The sequence below is a fragment of the Macadamia integrifolia genome, chromosome 7 (assembly GCF_013358625.1).
Source record: "Macadamia integrifolia cultivar HAES 741 chromosome 7, SCU_Mint_v3, whole genome shotgun sequence".
Lineage (NCBI taxonomy): Eukaryota > Viridiplantae > Streptophyta > Magnoliopsida > Proteales > Proteaceae > Macadamia > Macadamia integrifolia.
In genome coordinates this window covers 6,922,344-6,937,264 of record NC_056563.1, presented here as the reverse complement: position 1 = coordinate 6,937,264, position 14,921 = coordinate 6,922,344, and the positions used below count along the sequence as shown (strand labels likewise).

General features: G+C 38.2%; 1 protein-coding gene across 1 annotated transcript in view; it reads right to left on the bottom strand.

The window, feature by feature from the left end:
- LOC122084408 overlaps positions 1 to 12,073 on the bottom strand; it is a 23,116-nt gene extending 11,043 nt beyond the window's left edge. Inside the window, exons 1-5 of the mRNA XM_042652632.1 lie at positions 11,913 to 12,073; positions 11,503 to 11,809; positions 1,220 to 1,337; positions 861 to 1,063; positions 751 to 778 (exon numbers count right to left, since the gene is read on the bottom strand). Coding sequence (XP_042508566.1) covers positions 751 to 778; positions 861 to 1,063; positions 1,220 to 1,337; positions 11,503 to 11,790 — 637 coding nt within the window. The 5' untranslated portion in view covers positions 11,791 to 11,809; positions 11,913 to 12,073. The remainder of the gene's footprint in view (positions 1 to 750; positions 779 to 860; positions 1,064 to 1,219; positions 1,338 to 11,502; positions 11,810 to 11,912) is intronic.
- Between the last annotated feature and the right edge of the window lie 2,848 nt (positions 12,074 to 14,921).

Below are 14,921 nucleotides of genomic sequence, written 5' to 3'. Positions count from 1 at the left end.
GAATCCATAGCTCCGTTTCTTTTTCAACTTCCCCATTCTTTCAAGCAAATAAAAAAATATCTTAAAGAAGAGGGAGGAATTGAATCTTATCTTTTTTCGAAACCATTTCTTGAGATACCTCAAACATCATGTTTATGAAACATGAGATATCTCAAAAGATACAATTACAAACGTTGAGTACCATACGTGTAATTTCTCCAAACATTGGGTACCCTAAGTGCCATTTACCCAAAAAAAAAATACTCATTAACTATAAATTGTCTGTTGTATATGTTTTTCTTTTCTGTTTTAATATATTTTCCATTCACCCCAAAAAAAAACATGGCCAGAATGGGCTCCACAGCTTTATCAGCTAGTTTTTAATATATTTAAAAGCCTGAGAAGAAAAGAAAACTCATCCACTACTAGCTACAAATGACCACACTTGGATGGACTGTATTTCTTAGGCGTTAGCTTCCAAAGCACGTCATATTTGTTCAGCCAATCCAATGTTACTGCAACCAATATAATGCTCAAATATAGGTCTACCAAAAGATGCTTATAAATGGATGGGGCCACCAAAACTATTACATATATTTCACACAGGAAAAAGGAAGGGGGGGGGGAATAATTCACTAATACCCATTTCAGATATAACGTCAACTTAAAGGTGTCACATCTAATATTTTCTTGACAAACAAAAGTTCATTTCATAATGAGAGCCCAAGATAAGTAGCATCTTTGGATTCAAGGATTCAACAACCAACTTACTTTTCTGCAGTTCCTCTGGTGATAATTTCTGCATATTGGAGCGACAAATCTACGTTAGACATTGCCATTAAAAGCAAAGGCATTACAAAATATTTTGAGATCTTCTATACCTTAGCTTTTGGGTTTGAGAGAATGCATCTAGCCATAAAATTTGCAACTCCCTCCACCACATGTTCCTCACCAACAATCACATAATTTTCATTATCTAATCCACTCCACTCTTCAGTAACCACTTCATCTGAGACCCACACCCACCAACTGGGTTCTTCACGATCAAGACTAACCAGAAGTTCCACTGTATGCAAATCAGAACCTAATTCAAGAACGAAAACCAACACATAGAATATTAAATAAGCGAAACTATACCATAAAAAAATCTGGATACCTAAAATTAAACAGATGTTTGAAGCTAACCACCCTAAAGCTGTCAAATATAATTAATAATAATTTATAGAGGAAAACAGATCACCTGTGACTTCTTTGAAAGGAAAATTGTTCCTAGCAACATCCAATGATTCTTGATGGAGTGACTCAAGTTTGCTCAAGAACTTTTTAGAATCCACAGTAGCTACAAGACGCTTGTACAGCTGAAAATTAACAAAAGATGCCCACATGCAATTTAGCTTTCCCAGTTCTAATTGAGCTTGCAATTGCACAAATCATTAATATTCCAAGAGTAAGAGCCTTGGAGGAACTATTTCATAAAAGAAAAAGAACAGAGACCAAGTAAACATCAGGTCTTCTTACTTAGGAACAGAGATATAAAACCAGACAAACAACCCACCATGGATTCTTCCCCTCCCCTCTCCCTCCCCACCCCCCAAAGAAAACATCTCAATCCAAATTGCAGCAAAAGGATTTTGATCAAAATCTGAATCGAGCACAAATTTACATACACGTTTATCTCTGTCTACAACTTCAGAAATTTTGCATCTTGCTAAAGACAAAGTTAAATACGTAGCTGCCACCAAATTGACATAAAAAATGGTGTACCCAGTGCACGAGGCTCCTGCCACTGCAGGGTCTGGGGAGGGTCACAATGCACGCAGCCGAAACCAATAAGTTCTTTGGACAAAATCAATGTCTTAAAATAAGTTCATTTAGAGGATCTTACTACCTACCTCTCCATGTGAATTAAGCAACTGACAGATTTAGAAGGGAAAAAAAACACACACACACTTCAAACAGTTCAATGTAGTAGGCTAATACCAAAAATGCCACGGGACCAACAAAGTAGGTGCTTTAATCTTCTTCCACTATAACACAGAGAACATCTATCAGCAAGTCTCATCTCCTCCGTTTCAGGAGCTGAAAAGCAATGATTTTACCAAGGTCTGCTGTCAACAAAAGAATCTACACTCTTTAAGAACCTCTTACCTCCCAAACATAGGCCATCCAAATCTCTAGGTAGCGAGTGAAATATGACTTCAATAAACCTCCTGCAACATTTAATAAATGACCATCTATCTTAACTCAACTCAACTCAGCCTTGCCTTATCCTAATTAAATGGGGTAGCTACATGGATCTGCTCCCTCCGAGCCATACATGTAACAAGGCCTAAGCTATGCATGTCTGTCCTCCCGACATTGTCGAAACGCAACTCTAAAACGATGCAGAAGATAATGGAATAACAATAACAAGCAATGCACACAGATTTATGAGGTTCGGCACGATTTCCTACGTCCTCGGTGAGATGAGATCCTGCTTCACTATCAATGGAAAATAGGGTTACAACGCTCGTCCCTCACACCTCTCAGTATTGCTTGCATTACCGCCGTCCTGCCAGTCGAGGTGTTGCACCGGTACTCCCTAGGTTAAACTGTGACGGAATACAAGACATCGTACACCAACAATCTCTACCTTGGCTTGAATTCTATTGAGCCTCCTGTAAAGATAACCTGTAGGCGTCTTCATCCCCATACCGCGTCAGAGGTACAAACCCGCACCTGTTTGGTGCGTCCCTCATCTTCAACAATGAGTAATATTAATCAAGTCCAAACAGGACTCGAACTTCTCTGTAGTAACTGGCTTGGTAAACATATCAACAGGATTTCGATCTGTATGAATTTTTCTCAAGTGAATACTACCTTCTGACATGAGCTCCCTGATCTTGTGAAATCTCACATCAATATGCTTTGTCCTTGAATGAAACACCTGATTCTTTGCAAGATATATAGCACTCTGACTGTCACAATGTAACACTGTAATTCCTTGCTCCAACCCCAACTCACGAACTAGTCCAGCCAACCAGACTCCTTCCTTGGCAACCTCAACTGCCGCAATGTACTTTGCCTCTGTAGTGGACAATGCAATTGTAGACTAAAGCATCGCACTCCATGATATAGGTCCACCAGCCAATGTAAATACATACCCTGCAGTAGACCTCCTCCTGTCTAAATCACCAGCATAGTCAGAATCAACATAACCCGCCAATTCTGTGAAACTTCCCTTGCCACTGAACATAACACCTATATCTTTAACCTTGCTCAAATATCTGAAGATCCACTTAATTGCATTCCAATGCTCATTTCCTATATTACTCATGTATCTGCTAACAACACTAACTGCATGAGACAAATCCGGCCTACTACAAACCATAGCATACATAAGACTCCCAACTGCGCTAGCATAGGAGACCTGAGACATCTGCTCCACCTCCTCATGTATTGTAGGACATTCCCTTTCAGATAACTTGAAGTGGCTAGCTAACGGAGTACTAACCAGCTTAGCCTTGTCCATGTTGAAAAGCTCTAGTACCTTTTCAATATACCTCTTCTGAGTTAACCAAAGTTTACTTGCATTTCTATCTCTAAGAATTTCCATGCCAAGGATCTTCTTAGCAACACCATGATCCTACATCTCAAATTTAGCACTCAACAAAAACTTCAAAGAGTTTATATTATGTTTGTTCTTTGCAGTAATGAACATGTCATCAACAAAATAATAAAATTATCACTTGACACTTTATAATAAACACAACTATCATACTCACTTCTTGTGTAGCCAATCTTCATCATGTGGGAATCAAAACGTTTGTACCACTGCCTAGGAGATTGCTTAAGACCATAAAGTGACCTCTTAAGCAGACAAACATGATCTTCCTTTCCTTGCACCGTGAAACCTTTAGGTTGCTCCATGTAAATCTGTTTCTCCAAGTCACTATGAAGAAATACAGTCTTCACATTAAGTTGTTCAAGCTCCAAATCATACATGGCCACCAAAGCAAGTAGTACCCGGATCAAAGTGTGTTTTACCACTGTAAATAATATTCCATTGTAGTCTATCCCCTCCTTCTGTGTATAGCCCTTGGCTACAAGTTTGGGCTTATATCTTTCACACTCCTTCTCAAATGTTGCTTCTTTCTTACGAAAGGCCTATTTACACCCAATGATTTTTCTTCCGTTGGGTTTTTCCACAATCTCCTAAGTCTTGTTCTTCTATAGAGACTCCATTTCCTCCATCATAGCTGCCATCCATTTATCATGTTGTGCACCACTCAAAAGCATCATGGTAGAAAGATGGATCACCTGTACCTACAATGAGGGCATAGGCAACCATGTCCTCAAACCCGTATCTCACAGGTGCTTTATGAGTACGCTTCCCTTTACCCTTTGCCCTTTGCCACAGTATAGGGAATTTCTACTGCTTCCTGTTGTCCTAGTAAGTCACTGGATGACTCATTCCCTCTTATTGTTTCTGACTCACCTAACTCCACTTGCACAGTAGAACCTTCTTTATTTTCATCAACTGTTTGTGAATTGCAATTTGACTTCACCATATGAGACTCATCAAGCACGTCCCTGCTAACCACAACTTTCTATGAACTTGGATCCCACAACTTGAGTCCCTTTAAGCCTTTCTTAAAACCAAGAAAGATACACTGCTTAGACTTTGAGTCTAACTTGGAACGTTGCTCACTCTCAACATGCGCATAGGCTGGACAACCAAATATTTTTAGAATAGAATAATTTATTGATTTTCCTGTCCATACCTCTTCAAGAATTTTACAATCAATCGTCTTTAATGGAGACCTGTTAATGAAAAAATATGCCATATTCACTGCTCCTGCCCAAAATCTCTTGCTCAACCCTGCATTCAGCCTCATACTCCGAGCTCTTTTTAGAAGTGTTCTGTTCATCCTTTCAGCTACACCATTTTGTTGTGGTGTCGTTGGAATCGTGAAGTGACGTGTGATCCCTTCAGCTTTGCATAATTTTAGAAACGGCTTGTACATGTACTGCCCTCCATTATCTATTCTCAAGTACTTAATTTCTTTCATGTCTTCCTTTCTACCTCAGCCTTCCATTCCTTAAATTTAGTGAACACCTTTTATGCTTTATAAAGTAGATCCAGACTTTCCTTGAGTAATCATCAACAAAGGTCACGAAGTATTCTGCCCCACCTTTAGATTTTGTTGTTGAAGGACCCCATACATCGCTGTGTACATAATCAAGCACCCCTTTACTCATATGTTTTGCAGTTTTGAAACTAACCTTGCACTGTTTCCCGAACACAATATTTGTAGAAGTTCAATTTACAAGTTTTCACTCCCTTTAACAGTTTCCGTTTATGAAGCTCCATCAATCCTCTTTCTCCCATATGCCCTAACCGCATATGCCACAGATAGGTATCATCTGTATCAGATCCTGCATCTATAGTTACAGATGCTCCACCTGTAACAGTGCTCCCTATGAGTCTGCATAGGTTCCCTATTAACTGTCCCTTCATAACCACCATAGCACCCTTAATAATTTTGAGAACACCTTCTGCTATGCACTTGCAGCCATTTGAGTCAAGTGCCCCCAAAGATACTAAGTTTTTCCTTAATTCTAGTACATGTCTCACACCTGCTAAAGTTCTTACTATCCCATCAAACATCTTGATTTTGATAGTGCCTATCTCAATGGTTTTTCACATAGCATCATTCCCTATTAGGACAGACCCACCATTATATAGTTGATATGTATCAAACCAATCCTTATGTGGACACATGTGATATGAACATCCAGAATCTAAAATCCAAGAATCAGGAGGTTGATTCTTACCTGATGATATAGAGAGAATACATCTCCATCATCTCCATCTAAACTGTAAGCCACGTTAGCTTCCTCAGATGCCTTATCTACACCTTTCTTCTTCAAGTCCACCTTCCTCTTCAAACACTCTCTCTTCAGATGACCTTCCTTCTTGCAATAGTAACAAGAGATCTATCTTTGTCTCTTTTAATTTCGATTGACTTTTTCCATAACCCTTCTGATTTGATCTTCCTCTTTCCTGCTCCTTGTCATCTCTAAAAGACCTTCTCCTTGAGATTTCGTACTATTGACCTTCTTCCTTGTATCATTAGACATGAGGGCAGTTGTGACTTCATCCATCTCAAGGGTCTCCTTCCCGTACAAAAGAGTCGTTACTAGGTGATCATATGATTCTGGGAGCAACAACAGCAACAGTAACACCATGTCTTCATCCTCGATCTTAACCTACAGGTTTGCAAATTTACTTATGATCTAATTGAACGTGTTAAGATGCTCTAATAGATCCATACTTTCCTCCATCTATAAAGAATACAATTGCTTCTTCACGAACAACTTGTTCGTTAAGGACATCGTTATGTAGATATTTTCAAGTTTCGCCCAAACTGTAGTGCAGATTCGATACCTACAACATATTGTAGGGCATCATCAGAAAGATTCAACCGAATAGCACTTACCGCCTTTTCCTCCATCTCTTCCCAATCTTTGTAGGAAAATTTTACAAGTTTCTTCGACTTCCCCAACAACATTTTCGCCAAACCCTGTTGTATCAGAAGATCTTTCATCCTTTGACGCTAGAGGGTAAAATTTTTCTTCCCATTAAACCGCTTGATATCATACTTGACATTCGATCCCTTTCCTGCCATCGTGATAGTAAACCCTAGAAAACGGAAACCTAGAGCTCTGATACCAATTTGTAAAAACGTAACCCTAATGCGATGCAGAAGATAATAGAAAAACAAAAACAAGCAATGCACACAGATTTACGAGGTTCGGCAAGATTGTTTATTTTCCTCGGTGAGATGAGATCTTGCTTCACTATCAATGGAGAATAGGGTTACAACGCTCGTCCCTCACACCTCTCGGTATTTCTTGCATTACCAAGAAAGAAACCTTCGCTACAAATATATAGCAAAAAACCCTAATCCGAAAAGTACACAACTACCCTCAAATAAAAAATTCGATCGGGGTGGCTACTCCCCCCTACATCCCCGCTATGCAAGGGGACCTCCTGCCCCCTTTAACCCCCATGGCCCACTAAACGGCTAGCAAAACCGCCGTCCTGCCTGTCTAGGCGCTGCACCGGTACTCCCTGGATTAAACTGTGACGAAATACAAGACATTGTACACCAACAAACATCTCCTAAACATTTTAGGTCTACTCGTGGCACTTTTAGTTCCTTTAATTTGAATCAAAACACTTCTCCATACCGAAGCCATCTAAAGACCTCCGTTGCACATGTCTATGCCACTTCAAACAACATTATCACAGCTTATCATGTATCAGAGCAACTCATAAGTCAGCTCTAATATGATTATTCCTTATTATATCCATTCTAGTTTTACCACTCATCCATCTCAACATCCTCATCTCACTACACTAAGTTTATCTATATGATTATTCTTTACTGCCCAACACTCATCTCTATACATCATTGTCAATTGTATGACTGCCTTATAAATTTTTTCTTCAAAATTTTTAAAGGAATACATCAATCACACAACATTCCAGACGTGCCTCTCCAATTCATCCATCCTACTTTAATTGTGTGTAACATCATCCTCTATTTCTCCTCCTTTATTTATGATTGAGCCCATGTATCTAAAAATTATCACTCCACGACATGCTTCTTAATTTCAGTCGGAACTGCAACTGCATTTCGACCTTGTTCAAGACAAAACCAAGGGTCAAAACTGGTCTGCACCAGGTTTTGACCTTGTTCCAACAGGTTTCGACCAAGAGCTGTGAGTTTCGCAAGTTTCAACACTGCCAAGGGGAATTTTGCCAAAATCTTGCAGTTTTTTTACCACGTCACTTGATATCTTCCTACTTTTAGCATTCTTTTACTCATGAAACCCTTATACAGACTGGATTGACGTGACTGGAGCTTGAAGTAAAAGGTTTTTTTTCCCCAAATCTAATTTTTGAAATAATAAGAACATAGATATAGTGTTAGGCACAAAATATGTCATGGGATACATACACACTGCATTCAGAGGAGCATCACCGATGTCTTTAGTGGTGATCACAGCTCATGAATTAGACCGGCCAAGACACTCCATGCATTGAGTGGTGAATGTTCTATAGTTGTATTTCCCTAACCTAATGTATGTTTTGATTGTTTTCATTGCATATTTACATTTCCAGTATCTAAATTATTCTCACCCACGCTTCTCACCATACCTGCCTCAAACAGGAACTGTATCACTCGGCAAACCACCACAAAGTCATTCATTTTTCAACTATTAAAATCGTTGGGGATAGTCCCCCTTTCTTGTATTAATAGATTACAAGAGAGAAACCCCATGAATAGAAAGAACATGTCTAGCCTATAGCATGCTGCCAAATAGTGACTACATTCCCCCCTCTTTACAAAGTAGAAAGTAAATAAAAAAACAACCTAACAAAATAGAAACTTTAAGATCCTATTTAATGAAATAAAATCCACTTTCTAAAGTTGAAAATAGAAACTACTACGAAAGAAAAAGAAACTCCAAAAGATCTTCCTTAATCCACCATGTGAGCTGTCCAAGTGGGGCCCATAACTGAACCTTGCAATAGCTGTAAAAGGATCACGAAAATCTCTAGAGTTTCTTCTCCACGCATCTACCAGCTGGGTCCCAAACTTTATGGAAACTCCTTCTCCACTAGCTGGACCCCATAAATATAGAAACTCCTCAATTGATTCTTCTCTTAGACAGGCTGTACGATGGCTGAAACATCTCTTCAAATAAAGCTGGACGTTACCTATCCAAATCTGGAAATTAATTGTGTAACATATGCTCCATATATGCTCCACACTAGCCGACCCCATCAAGTTGGGATAAGGTTAAGTTTGTTGTTGTTGTTATGCTCCACAAAATTAGCCTAAAATAACTAACAATAGGACTCTTGTATAGCCTAGAAAACTCTAGACATGAGACCTGCTGATTAATAATTTCTGTTCATCCCCTTAACCCCCCCCCACTTCTTGGCCTTAAAATTCAGGCCCATTACAATAATAAAACCAAAAATCTAAGGCCCAACCCAAACCTGGTTATCAAAGATTTGGTCATATATCTGCTGAAACTGAATTTCATCATTCAAATCTGGCTATCAGAGATCAGTTAACATCATTATTGAACAGTTTATCAGGTTTGATAGATACATTCTGCTTGATTCCTTAGTTCTTGAACTTATGTTTATCATTCTTTAGATTTAGTTAATTTTGAGAAATAAGGGAATTTTTACTTAAAAAAAAAAGTATCCAGTGCACAAGGCTCCCACCACTGTGGAGTCTGAGAGGAGTCAAAACGTTCGCAGCCTTAACCCCACGCAAAGAGGCTGTTTTCTGACTCGAACCGGTGACCACTAGGCTGCAATAGAGCAACCTTACCGTTGCGCCAAGGTCCACCTTCTTTTGGAGTAATGAGAATAAACGTTTACTTAATTCTTGGAATTTTCAAAGTGCTTCTATCACTCTTGTTTACATTACACAGGTCAAACCTTTTCTATCTCCTAAATCAAAAGCATTTAACAAAGCCAATGAGAAAGTTGAGAATAATATTCATGAAATGGAATCAGAAAATCTAAGCCCTATGTCATGAAGGCAGACTGAAGTGGAAAAAGTAAAAACAAAACTTCAGAAAGGAACAGGGTCTTTCAACTCTAAGTTTCCTTATTTCTCAAAGCTTTTAGGTCCAAGAAATGTTAAGAAAGCATTAGTTTTGATGAGTTATTATGCCTAGAGAAGGATTCTTGGTTAGCTTGCTAGGAGGAAGATTATTTAAAGAGGAATTATCCAAAGTGTGAGGATAACAAGGAGAAAGAGGACAAAAAGGAGAATGGAGATGAGTCATCCAATGCTGCTATTGTGGAAGAGTCCTGGAGTGATGGAGATATCTTTCTCACTATTTCATCAAATAAGAAAACTACAGATTGGACTCTAGAATTCTAGGACCGAACTCTAAACCAACATCAAATTGAAATATTTGAAAACTAAAGACAAAAACCAGGTTTTAATGCAGTTCTATAAGAAATCGGTTGTTGTGGTAAGGGAGAAAGAACGCTTCCAGGCTGTGTGTTGTGCGCTAGCGCCTCCTGTGTCCTCTCTCTCCTCCATCCTATGAAATAACATATCTGCCCCCTGCGTACGCTATGCAGCCTCGCAGCATTCTTTCTCCCTTATGGTAATTAGCAAATGGTACCTGGGCCCTGTACTTAAGGGGTAATAATTCTGAATTTCAAAAGGAAGAATAAATGGACGGTAAACAGAGATTGTAAATAAGTACTGTAACTCTTTAAAACTCAGTCAAATAGGGATGGGGCTTCCCCAACAGAATTCACAAGCCTACTGATGCAGATCAGAGGTACTAAAACTAGTAACATCGAAGGGGTAAAACCAGACTACAAAAGTGACTTGCGGTTAGTTTTGAGCCATTTTCTGCTTCAACACTGAGCCACAGTTCAGTTCTGGTTCACCCCAATCATGGGATTCAATCATTCAGTGTGGATTTTTTCATTTTTTCCAGTTTTCTTGTAAGGGCTGGAATCGAGGGATTTATCCCTATAAATCTCAAGCCCGTTTTAAGTTGGTTTGCTAGAGTCCTAGATAGGATAGGACTTCTCCCTGTCAGCTATATGATTAGGAGGCCTATTCCAGGTCTCTGTTTATTTACTATTCATTGTAAGTCCAGGTTTGATTTTCAGTGGCTAATACTCATTCCCACGGATATGAATCTTCCCTACAAAGTCTATATAACAATGCAAGGCTCCATTACTATTGAATGATATTGACTTTTTCTGCCCCAAAATTCTTTTGGATTTAGAATAGATGCTGTGAGATGCAGTAGCACCCTTGGTGGGATTCCAGTCTAAGATGAAGAGGGAAGCTTGATTCATATCTTCCTTTCCTAGTCGTTGTCTTCTTATTATTTCTCCATCAAACAGGTTTGTATTCTGAACTTTCTGTGCATGCTAATACCTTCTATTTCTAATCTTTGGTCATTCGGTGGTTGTGTTTTAAGCTCTGAATTTTCAGCTCTGGGTTCAATAAAACATTGTTAAGTCCTGTTTCGAAAATCAACATTCAAAACCATATTTTTACCATGATTTCAAGGAGTCCTTCTCACAGTAGGATTTTCTGAAATCTCCAAGTTCTTGAATCTAAATTCAACTCATTTTTCAGAACTATCAATTGGGTTATGTTCTTAATCATTCATGGTTTCAAAATATGATCTTGCTGTTGGAGTACAAAACAACATCACAGATGACAATCTATACCTAAAACGGGACAATGTGATTTAAAATTAGCCTCGAAAGGAACAATTTGATTAAGTGCAATGAAAATTACAGATAATCATCTAATTCTTCTGAAATTCTTCTACCAAACCAAACAAATCATGAAAAAAAAATCAACTGGAAAAGATGCAAAAGCACAAAAATTTCTAATTCAATAAAAGATAATTCAAAACCCTAGCTAACAATAGAAAATTTCCAAAGAGCCGGATTGTACTTACATCGGGAGGGCAATCTTTCAATATAGAAGGAGATTGGGAAATCTCTTGGAGAAGTCTGATGTTCTGTTCAAGTAAGCCTCGGAGATGTTGATTCTCGGAGCAGAGAGAAGCCAATTCGCCATTCTCTGAAGGTGGACAGTCGTGGTCGTCAACAGCAGCAGAGTGATCGTCGTGGTGGCGGTGATGGCGGTAATGCTCAAGTGCGGTCCAGGTGACATCTGCCACCTCCATGACTGTTCCCACCACTTCCAATGGGTGGCTGATGCTGCCATGACCGTGGCTCATCATCTCTCTCAGAACCCCGGAACTTATCGAAATCGCAGGAAAAAAAAAATAGATTCAGAAAATTCGGAACTTATCGAAATCGCAGAAAAAATTGTTAGATCCATAAAATCTGAGACATGGAATACCTGTATCGTTGCGCACCTTTCGTGTCGTCGCAAGGGACCTTCTTTGACTATGAGTGTGTCTTTTGAAAACAGGTTGTGTCCTTTCGGTGCAAGAAAACAGGTTAGTGTTTGGAACCACGAAAACATAAACCACACGGTTCTCTTGGTTCCAAAACTTGGACTATGTGTTTTTGGAAATTGTCTTCATCAAATCCAAAATAAATCCCCTCCAACAAAAAAAAAAATCCAAAATAAATAATTGAATTTTGATTAATTAATGGGAAAGTGTTTTGTAATAGGCAGCATGGGGACTGATACATGTGCACATGAAAACATCAATAATAATGGGATTTCTGCCTTTATCACGTAGAGCATGACAGTCATTATGTCCTCTCATGTATTTTTGTTAGGGCCCTGCCACTTTTTATGGTTTTTTTTTTTTTGCAAATTATATTTTTATGCATTTATATGTTTAGATGTATGACCTCAAAGTTTATATTTTTACATCGTTTGTGTGTTTAGATGTATGACCTCCAAGTTTTGCAATTAAATACGACATTGGGCTTTTTGTTGGCATAGTTGCCGTATTTTTTTCTATTTTTTGGTAGAATAGTTGCCGCATTGTATGTTTTTATTAATAGAGATTTCAGACTTCTTTTTTTTTTTTTATAATAAACATAAAGTTTCATCAAAATAAAAAATTTATAGATATAAATGCAAGTACACGTTTTTATGTGTATTAGACTCAATCATTTGAACCTTTCATAGTTTATTGTTAAATATTTTATATAATAGGGTTCTCTTGATGGTTCTATGGTCCCTTAACTTGAGAGGTGTTTATTAGTGCATACCAAAATTATGAATTGTATTGTACATATGACTGATAGGTTATATAGAGAATATATCGAAAGGGAATATAAACTAAGTGGTTTAATTGTAAATTGTTTGCAGAATAATTATAAAATTATTATTTATAATAATTATATGGAAGAGGGATAAATATGCCGTTGATATACAGTAAACTAACAGATAACACCAATGGGGTGTTGGATGATGTATCATACAAGGAGGGGGGGTTAGGGGTCATTTAAAAAAAAGGATAAAGGAGATTTGCATAATGGGTGCTAGTTTATTGTATACCATTAGTATACCCAATCTTTTGTTTGTATTATTTTGTTCTATTATTTTGTTCACTGATTAACCAACAAAATGCACTCTTTAATAGACGTTGGCGATGACATTAATTTAATTCCATGCCTTTAAGTCCATTGTAAGATATTATAAAGTGGATGAATCTACACACAATCATTATGTGTTTTATCACTACTAGCATACCAGGATGTCCTTAAAGGAAATTATGTTTAAAATTTTTTTTATAAAACTAATTTAACTCTCTTGGGGTGATCCAATAAGATATCACCATTTTCTCTCAATGAAGGGCATGCATTTTTCACAAAAAAAAAAAAGGTAATTTACAACGCCACCCCCTGGAGAATGCCAATATTGGAGGGATACCCCATCTCTTTCACCAAATTGGTTTCAAACCCCCCACCATCAGTTAGCGTTATAGAATATACCCAGAATGCTAACATCAGGAGTTCATATTTTTTTTTTGTTCAATGCCATGTTACCCTTAAAATAACGGAGTACCGAAATTGCCCTTAAAGGTTTTATTCCCAAAACCGATTGATAATGTTAGAGAAGAAGATTAACCTCCCTTTTCAGATTGGCGGCTACAACCCCTTCCGGTGATGGCATCTACAGCGTATGTGAATGCGCAATGAAGGAGAAGGCCATCGACGGTGACGCAGTGCTAGAGAGAGAGAGAGAGAGTCGAAAGCAGAGGAAAAATTTGTGATTTGAGAAGAAAAAAATTGATGCGTCGAATATGAAGGTGGTGAGATCAATTCAATTTATCGTGATCGCCACCGACTAGGTTGAGTTTGGCCTGGACGATCATGTTGGTGATGAAATCTGAAGCATCACGAGCATCGTCAAGGAGCTTCTTTATCTCAGCTTCGGATGTAACATTCCAAATCTTCTTTAATTTCTTCCTGACCTCGATTGCCGACTTGTTCAACATCAGAATGTCGCCAGCGAATGATTTCTGATTCACTTGAAGCAACGCTCTGTATGCTTTCAGTACTATCGTGATCTTCAAGATTCTTTTGGGGATCATTAACTCATGTATGATTTGAGAACGAGTGGAGGAAATGCTTAGAAATGGTGAAATCCTCTATTTCTAAAGATTCTAAGGATTGTCTTATGCCATCAATAAACAAAATCTTTCACATGCTACTAACAACAGCTAGCCAGCAACCCAAAAAAATCCCCAAATATGGTATCTAATTATCATAATATAAACCAACAAATCAACACTCCCTATCGAACAAATCCGAAGGAAAACCAATCAAAAGAATGACGAAAGCAATACCATCACCATCTTATGGCAAAATCGAGAAGGAGAAGTATGTAGAAAAAGACATTGGCTTTCTTCGTTATCCACCGACAAATCTAAGAGGTTTCTTTCCCTATTTTGATGTTTACATCTTCTCTTATCAGTTCATGGTTCCATCAAGTCAATCAATGTTGGGGAATTTTTTTGAAGCTAAGTGGATGTTGGCATTGCTCGTTCTCCTTTGATGGTAGACGACTTATTGGAAGAATTACGTTTCTTCACCGTTGTCAAAAATTCCATACTGATTATCCGGTTTAGGTTCTTAGGGCATTACTTCAAGTTTCAACGAATTTGGGTTTTTTGCGGAAGATGGTTGGGAGTCAATGGGTTCAGGTTTCCTTTCTTCCGCCATTTTCGGTTGCAGATAACTTACAATAATAGTTCTCTCTCTGTCTCTCTAATTTGGCGAAAGAGAGGGTAAAGAGGGGTTGATGGGTATTTTTGGAAAAATGAAAATGGGTAATTTATCAGTGTTTTATTCATAAAGGCAAAAACATCATTTCAAAGGATTATGTAACGCTGACTGACGGCAGGGGGTGCAAGTCCAATTTGGTGAAAGAGGGGGTGTCCTT